This window comes from Alosa pseudoharengus, unplaced genomic scaffold (assembly GCF_046254945.1).
Source record: "Alosa pseudoharengus isolate Yale_2024_CS ecotype anadromous, Long Island Sound unplaced genomic scaffold, YU_APseudo_1.1 YU_APseudo_1.1_scf_16, whole genome shotgun sequence".
Lineage (NCBI taxonomy): Eukaryota > Metazoa > Chordata > Actinopteri > Clupeiformes > Clupeidae > Alosa > Alosa pseudoharengus.
This window is the reverse complement of record NW_027468630.1, coordinates 17,564,914-17,573,787: the sequence shown is the minus strand read 5'-3', so window position 1 is coordinate 17,573,787 and position 8,874 is coordinate 17,564,914. Positions and strand designations below refer to the sequence as shown.

At 46.6% G+C, this 8,874-nt stretch overlaps 1 protein-coding gene across 18 annotated transcripts in view; it reads left to right on the top strand.

Annotated features, from left to right (window-relative positions):
• Nucleotides 1–154: 154 nt before the first annotated feature.
• The window catches only part of madd (MAP-kinase activating death domain), a 55,654-nt gene continuing 46,934 nt past the window's right edge, over nt 155–8,874 (top strand). For all 18 annotated transcript variants that reach the window (XM_076287287.1, XM_076287291.1, XM_076287282.1 and 15 more), the window contains exons 1-2: nt 155–426; nt 8,208–8,422. In XM_076287287.1, the coding sequence (XP_076143402.1) occupies nt 8,364–8,422 (59 nt within the window). In that variant the 5' untranslated portion in view covers nt 155–426; nt 8,208–8,363. The remainder of the gene's footprint in view (nt 427–8,207; nt 8,423–8,874) is intronic.

The window sequence follows — 8,874 nt, the reverse complement described above, 5'->3', positions numbered from 1 at the left end:
ACTGTCATATAATAAAAGAGCCAAATCAATCTGTCGTTCACGTGTGTGCGCATCCTTTTAAACGTGAAGGCGTGCCTTTAAGCGGATGGGACACAACCCTGCTCAATGAATCGTACATTCTGCCCCCTTCAGCTGTAATGCGGAACTCCGTGCGCTCACAGAGGGTTTGGGATGGAAACGAATGTTGTTGTCAGCCGTCAAATGCGACATTAGTGGTAAAAAAGACGGCAACGAGCGGATGTTATTGGGTGTGACCCTATGTGTAGATTGTATTTCACTGTGAAATGAGAATGTCACTGATAATGTAAGAGAAGATCTAATTTCTGCCAATTGCCTTCCTCTTTACCTGCGGGGGTCAACGGAGTAGCTTGGTAATAGTGCTAGCTTGTCAGAGGAGAGAACCTGCCAAACAGCTTGCATCTTAAGGTAAGGATATTCTCCTTTTTAAAACTGCATTATCTATTGGACCTGTATACCTACTATACATTTTTGTATAAGTAGTAACATTGTTAACATCAGCAGACTGGATAGCTAGCTAACATGACTTGATACCTTGCTGTGAAATGGCTTGCTTGGATAGCTTATATTACAATGACAAAATTAGCTAGTCGCGTGAAGGATATCATGCTACTGTCATTGTAAGGAACTTAAACAGTGAAGGACAGATGGCTATGTTAAGTGTGTGATCTTGTATACGAATAACTTGACACGCCTAGCATCCTAGCTAATGTCACAGACGGTGCAAATGCTGTCAGGCAAGCTAGGCTAATGGCTGCTTTGCGCTGGCCACTGCGAGTTAGCTTGGTCGGATAATCTTTAGCTTGTAAACTAAGCTATGCTGCTCGGTGTAGCCTACGCAAGAAGGACCATTTGCAACCATCACCTACCACCACCACCATCACCATCATTACTATTACAGCATGCACTGTCACGTCTCGTATCATCGTTGAGGCAGTGCATGGATCTGTCAACCAAAAGCAGTTATGCAGGGCTAGTTATGTGAGTCCTCTGCTCTGGCACAGTTAAACGATTTTAATAAGTCAGACTCATGTAGACATCGGTTTATTTGCTAGCAAGCTACATATCTGACACTAATGTCCTTGTGCCTATTCGCTGTCTATCCTACGTGAGGCAAGGGCACCCAACCAGCTCCCAGTTGCACAGCCTTGTGTCCCATAGGCACGTTATGACCTGAAGCTGTCATTTGCTGTCAGCAGTCTCCTGTCTTCGATTTTTGCTATGAAATGTCATTTTATCAATACACTCATATTATGTGGAAACATAACACGACGAAGTTGCATTTATGATAGGATCAGGGCATCCTTACAGGTTAATCGTGTATTTGTTCCATAATAGATCTATTTGAAAAGCATCATGTCACAGCTGCTCTTGAAGTCGTTTCACGTTCAAATCGTAATTGATCATTTCTAGACTACAGATGTGGGGTTTGACCTGCTGTATATTGGTCATGGATCACAAGCTTATGTAGGCTATATTTCAAAACACGCTCAGCTTGGTACAAAAAAAAACTTATGCCAAAGTAAAAATAGATGATGGCTGGTGTCTGTGGTTGTTTTGCTGAGAATCCCTATGAGCACCGTTTCAGCATGCTGTGTCATTGTGAGGTCAAAGCTGATAGTTGTGTTGGAGAGGGCTCTTAGCCCTGCTGCCCCATCCCGTTGGCAACACCTCCCCCTTTAATTTCAGTCATGCTTTTCTCTCGGCCTCTTCCCTTGATGACACAGACCCTTTGAAACCCTGTATGAATTCTCATCCAGACCGTTTGGAATATTCAGAGGTCCGCTTGCTAAGTGACATCCATATTTGATGTGCTTTGAATAATTCACAGGAAGGCCTTGGTCGGTAATTTAGACGGTCTGCTCATTTACTGACCGCTTGTCTTTAATGCCACAAGGACCAATCCAGTGGACCGAAAAGACAAGGGTTGCTATTAGAAATGTTGGAAGTGGAACCCTATAAAGAACGCAGTAATATTGTAACTCCCAATGATGGTAATGTTGGCTAGTGTATGTTCTATACAGGCTCCAGTCAATGTAAGGCCCTGGGGAGTCAGTGCCCTTGGTCACGGCTCTAGTGCCTGCTTTCTAAGTGAAATGTGGGATATGGAGATATTGAGTTGCCTGGCCAGTTTCCAGAAGAGGAAACTGAATGAAAAATTGTTTTAAAAGAGCTGTATCTCATCAGAGTTAGATCGGAATGCAATCAGAAGACACATTCTCAGTCTCCCATGCAGCCTAAGTGGAAATTACTGGGGCAGTCGAGATGTCTGAAGCAAAGATTGTAGCGCATCGTGACTGGTCTAGTGGTGAGCTTGGCAAGAGGTGCTAGCCAGCTCAGCAGTAGGCTGCCTGTGTCTCTGAATGGCGTCTGGACATTCTTGTCTTGATGAAAATGATAGCAATTTTTTTGTATATTTTTGATCTTTTGCCTTTATCCAGATAGGACAGTGAAGAGTGAACGTGACAAGAAGGGAGTGGGAGAAAGAGATATGGGGTGGGATTGGAAAATGACCATGGGTTGGATTCTAAGTCTTGTCCTTGTGTGCACTTGGACCCAAATGTGACACGGATGGACGCAGCAGCCACAGGTCCCCCCTGCTGACACATGTCTGAATAGCTTCTTGATTGTGCTGGCCATAGTTCAGTGTGTAGCAATGGCATAAGCCTATAAGCCTATTTACTATTATGTTATGTGTGTGTGTGTGTGTGTGTGTGTGTGTGTGTGTGTGTGTGTGTGTGTGTGTGTGTGTGTGTGTGTGTGTGTGTGTGTGTGTGTGTGTGTGTGTGTGTGTGTGTGTGTGTGTGTGTGTGTGTGTGTGTGTGTGTGTGTGTGTGTGTGTGTGTGTGTGTGTGTGTGTGTGTGTGTGTGTGTGTGTGGACCCTGAAGCTGCCAGCCTGGCCTGCCAGGACTAGCCTAACCCTCTCTAATAAGGATCATAACGGCAGCACCTGCGGGCCAGTTAGATGAAGGCCACTGGTTGAGACAGGGCTCCACTCATTGAGTCTGTCTGACACACACACACACACACAAACACACATACACATGCTGCCTTGAACCAGAGATCTCAGGTTTAGGGCCAGTCTCTGCCTCTTCCTCTGCCTCTGCCTCGCCATCTGCTCTGATCAGGCACCGCAGTGGCCAGCTGTTGAATAGGTGCCAAGAAGCATTTGTAAAGGGCGTTGAGAGAGAGAGATCAAAACATAGGCCTGCCTAGCTGGTCTGAATGTTGGTTTGCCAGCTTTTGGAGCTATCGTTTCACACAATCTTACATTTTAAATGGATATTACTCAGGCTGCCTGCCATGTGCCAGTGGAGAATAAGAGTAGTTCATCTTCCCATGGATGCTGTGGGCTTGTAAATAGTGTGTGGATTCACCTTTTGCAGCCGAGCGCATGTTTGTCTTTCAGGGTGGAGCAATTAGGTAGCTGACCTCTCTGTTTGCAGAGCTCATAGCTCACACTCATATAAGGAGGCCCAGCAGGTGGTGAATGGACTCATGTGGGTCTTTCTCTTCAGAAGGATTTTTCAGCAGTTTTAATGAGCTGCTCAATTCAGTGTAATTTAATTAATTGTGCTCTGTTGTAGAACTAGCAGATTCAGACATTCAAAGTGATTGGGAGAGTGTCTTTGGAGTGAGAAAGGACTTCTTTATATGCAAAGAAATGACTGTAGAAGTGGGCTATTTCTAGGCCTGTATCGTACTGTCTATATAAGATATCCGTATGGAACGTGCATTCTAGTTGTTTCTGGGCTTTACAGGTCTGAACAGATACAGTTTTCTGCTTTTAACAGACCCAGATGATGTGCCTTTTTTGTACTGATTGTTAGGTTCTGGCTTTCTATTTTACCCGTTAGTCATTCAAATGGCTTGTGTAACGTGATGGCAGATAAGCTGTGAACAAGGCTTCGCTTCGCTCTTTGTGTCAAAAAGCGTGTGATGGGGACATTTTTTTTTCAGGCCTGAGTGCCTGTGTGAATGGTGGCGGCTAAGGGCTCCTGATGAGGCCTGCTGATTAGGGGAAGTTGCTGTATCTGTTGGCCACTCCGAGAGGTGCTGAGCGGGTTCTGTATGTTCAGTCTCCAGGCTTCTGGTTGTGAATGGCCGATGGAGCTCTGCCATGTCTTCAGCGCATCTGTGATTGGTGCGATTCAACCTAGTCTACTCTCTGATTAAGTAGGGATTTCAGGGTTTCTGTCTTAAAGGAATTATCCGGAGTAAAATGCACTTTAGATCGATTTACGGATGATTGGGGGTACATACGTTGAGTTGACATCAAAATCATGTCATTCGGATGTGTTTTGAGAAAGTTCGATTGTACCGTTTTCAGTCACAACTCGTAGCCTGGAAGTGAGCGGGGCATTTCAATTGCGCCGCTACAAAACGCTATTTTTATACCTCTTCAACAGTTCCAAACAACATAACACTTACGTGGTAGTGAGTAGATGGTCCCTTAAACCAAACCGAAGTATCCCGAGGTCTTTATGTGGTCGAATAGAGTCCAGAATGAATTTCATCAAGCCAGTACCTTTCCAGAAATGTTGCCATCTTTGCCGCCATCTTCAGGGGAAAGTCCGTAGGAGTCTTATTGCTGAGTGTGTTGTAACACGCTCTGGAAATTCACAATTTCGTCGCCGTTAAAAAAAAAACAAAAAAAAAACATAGTCCAGTATTTCTTTCGAAATTGAAATGAAGTTGTATGGACTGGACTATGTTTTTTTTTTTTTTTAAACGGCGACGAAATTGTGAATTTCCAGAGCGTGTTACAACACCCCGCTCACTTCCAGGCTACGAGTTGTGACTGAAAACGGTACAATCGAACTTTCTCAAAACACATCCGAATGACATGATTTTGATGTCAACTCAACGTATGCACCCCCAATCATCCGTAAATCGATCTAAAGTGCATTTTACTCCGGATAATTCCTTTAAGTTGCTGGTTTGGTCCGGGGCATTGTCTGGCTATAAATAACCGTCACAGCTGGTCCGTGGAAAGCAGGTTGGGTTGCCACGGTGACCATGCCGAATCTCATTATCCCGGGGGACTATAGTAGTGTCATGGACGGAGCTGGTGATTGCAGGGGAAGTTGATCATGTGGCGCCTCATCACACACACACACACACACACACACACTTCTCTCTCTCTCTCTCTCTCTCTCTCTCTCTCTGTCACGTACGTGTGTCTCTGTGGAAATACTCATTCCTGGATGTGCTCAGCACTTTTCTTATTAAGCAGTCTCTTGAGTCAAAGGCGAAATCCCCTCAGAGCGAGGATGAGGAGATCATCATGGCTGTAAACAAGGGGATTGTTGTCTCAGGGCTCTTGCATGGCCTCTCTCGTTTAGAGACAGAGAACACAGAGCTGTGCTCTTTAAGTGGCTCTGTCTCATGAATGGGGTTAGATGAGGGAGTTGTTTTTAGTGGCATTCATTCGATAAACATAATGCCTGCTAATTAGAAAAGGTAATGTGAGGGCTGATGTGACGATTGAGTATTGAGTTTGCGGGCCTAGATGAAGGGACCTAATAAAGGCTAGGCTACTGAATGGATTGTTTGAAATATTGAAGATTTTCTGGTTCTTATAATAGTCTCTAAAACAGTAACTGGAAAGCATTAGCTTACATAATCTCTGCACATCAATAGAGAACTCAGTGATTTGCATTACAAAATACCCTAGTTGTACAACAGGGCCAAGACCTAAATGGATTCCTCAGAACATGACTGGACGTAGGCAGCCCACTGCTCTCTCAGTCTGAGCAGAAAGGTCTCACCTCAGAGACAGCACGTCAGTGTCCTTTCATCGTCCTTCCGGATGCTGCGCTCAGAGAGAATCAAATGAATGAATAAATAGATGAAGTGGTTGTGCTGAGGTGTTGACATCCCAGGATATATCACAGACACTGATCAGATGTGGAGGCGTGTTCTGTGGACACATTACTTATGAACCCGAGTCCCACAGCAATCACTCTTCACTCCTCTTCACTCCTCCTCAATTCCTTGATACGTCAGGGGCTTGGTGTGTGTGTGTGTGTGTGTGTGTGTGTGTGTGTGTGGGAGAGGGGTGTATCTGTATGAAAAAGTGCCTCCACCAGCAGAAGGTGCTGCTCATTTAATCGCTGAGTCAAGCTCTCATCTCTGATTGTGGTGGTCAGCGAGCAAGATTGATGCACTCCTCTGGGCGGCTGCTCGCCCAGGCGACCTGCTGACTCGACGCGTGGCAGAGTCTTAATTTAACCCCCCGTCTCCGATCATTTACCCCTCGCAGTTCCTCATCCGGACATCCGAGGTGTCGCCGAGCGCGCTCTTGGAGAGAGGAGCAGACAGAGACAGGGGAAGCAAAGGCGAAGGAAAGGAGGTTCTGCTCTTCTCTGTCTGAAAAGAGACTTTCAGTGAGTCACCGCCACCAGTGAGTCAATGTTTTTCACTTGTCAGTTTTTCTCAGTGAAAACTCTGGTGCTGTGGTGAAGCTGCGGGGCTAAGTGAGTTACCGCTCGCTCGGTCTTGGTGTAATAAGACCTGCACTGCCTGCTGGCGTGACAGCTTGGTGCTTTTGACGGGGGGGGACGGGGGGCTTTTTTGACACTCTGATTCTGGGTGTTTTGCTCAGCGGAGCAGGTTGTCAGGGAGCCTGGCGGTAATCCCGCCGGCTGAGCCCGCCGCCTTCCTCCGTCCTCCTGGGGCCTCGGACGTGTCGTGGAGCGGGGGAGGTTAACGCGTCCTCATCCCCCGGTGACGGCCAGGGTCTTCCTGCCAGACGGGCTGCGCCATGCTGAGCTGTGCCGAGCAGAACAGAGCTGCAGCACACACACACCAGATTATCAACAGCAGGGCCGCAGGCCACACAGGCCACACAACAGCAGGCGTGTGTGTGTGTGTGTGTGTGTGTGTGAGTGTGTGTGAGTGTGTGTGAGCGCGTGTGTGCGTGTGTGTGTGAGTGTGTGAGTGTGTGAGTGTGTGAGTGTGTGTGTGTGTGTGTGTGTGTGTGTGTGTGTGTGTGTGTACAAGGTGGCGGGTGACTCCTGTCCTGTGTAGCTGTGATTATTGACAGCTAGGGGAAAAAAAAGAAATGTTCCCAAACATTTGCGTCTGTTTGTGTTTTTGTGTGTGAGTAATGTTGTGTTTTGGAAAAGGTTGGGTACTGTCAGCTTTCACAGCAGTGAAACAAATAAGGAGACACGGAAAGGGGCGTATATAAAAAGAGACGACACAGAGACAACATCAGAGCTATCTAAAGAGAAATGTGATGTCTGAACGTAGGCCTTAGCTTGACACTTAGCGTCCGTCGGCCCTCGCTGTCTCCATTAAATCAGCTTCAGGAAGGATACCCTCTCCCAGTCTCCCTGCTGGTTAAATGAATAATGTTTCCCAATCTCCACCTTTTCCATTTCAGTTCATGTTATTTAGATGATGTGAATCAGTGGAGGGAAGAGGACGCTCCCCCTAATAGGTCTGAACATCTCTTGAGCTTTGCGTCAGTGAGGCACTCCAGCAAAGCACCCCTAATTAGGGCTGCCGCAAAGAGTTTTGTGGTCTTATGACTGCATCTCATTTGAAAGCCAAAGAGAAAGCAGTTGTTACCAAGCAGACTGCGTAAAGCGAAGGTGCCGAGATGAAAGCTTCTGGGCAGAGAGATCGGAAGAAAGCACCTCTTAAATCAGAGCTCTGGTAGCCAGGAGCTTAGAAGAAGTCCTCGGCCTTCAGAGCACACAGGAAAAGTGGAGCTTATTGAATGTTCTGCTGTGACCACATGTGGTCCACACACACAGCCGCTTTCTGCTCAGACTCCTTAGTGTGAAGGACACACACCAGTGTGTGTGTTTACGCTGGCTGTTGAGCCTCGTGTCAAGAGCGGTTAAGAGTTAGAGAGAGCACGGTGAGGCCCTGTTGGCATTTAGAGCAGAGGACGGGGGGGGGGGGGGGGGTTGATGGGCTATTTGCTCTAAGCTTTAATACCATAGGAACATACTACATGAATTATAAATTATAGGAATACATGAATTATGAAAATTACACATGAAATGAGTATTAAGCAAATCAATGGGAGTCTTATTAGTTAGTTATAAAGTTAACTAAAGGTAAATAAATCCCACCGTTATAAACTGCGGTTGAAAAGAGGTCACCGCAGACGTAACCGCACTGTGGCGGTCAATGACTAAGTTAATGTGTCCTGTCTGTTCTCTTCCTCCAGGAAGTCCCGCCCGTTTCCAGCACGCTGCCCCAGGGCACCATGATTAGGGGCGACCCAACTGTCCCACGTCATTCCTAGCTCAGCTCCAGCTCCTGATTGGACACCATCTCTGTTGCGCCCCGGTTGCCATGACTTAGAGAAGGTTCCGGATTAAAGATGGAGAAAAAGAAGATGTGCCCCCGCCTGCTGGACTACCTGGTGGTAGTCGGAGCCAGGTACGGACACCTGTTTATTCTAAGCTGATGAGTGCCAGGTTTGGGTGTGTGTTATACGTCATGTCACAACTGAACTATGTGCCCTGGGTTTCAGAATGTTATTATTCAGCTAAGGAGTGGGGAAGGGATGGATAGATGGGTGTGCTTGTGTTTTTGTGTTTATTTGTTTGTGTGTCTGGGTGTGTGTGTCTGGGTGGGTGGGTGGGTATGTGTGATCGTGCATGCGTGTGTGCAGTGTATGTGCAGTGTGCGTGTCTGCTTGATTACACAGATAGACAGGCAGGCTACTTTGTTGTAGGTATTGTCAGTTTTGTTTGTTCAGACTATGTGCACCTGTTGTTTGGACTTAGTCATGCAATGGAGCTTTCATCACCCCACTTGTCTGTCTGTCTATCTGTCTCTCTCTTTCTCTCTCTCTTTCTCTCTGCCTGTCTGTCTCTCTCTCTCTTTCT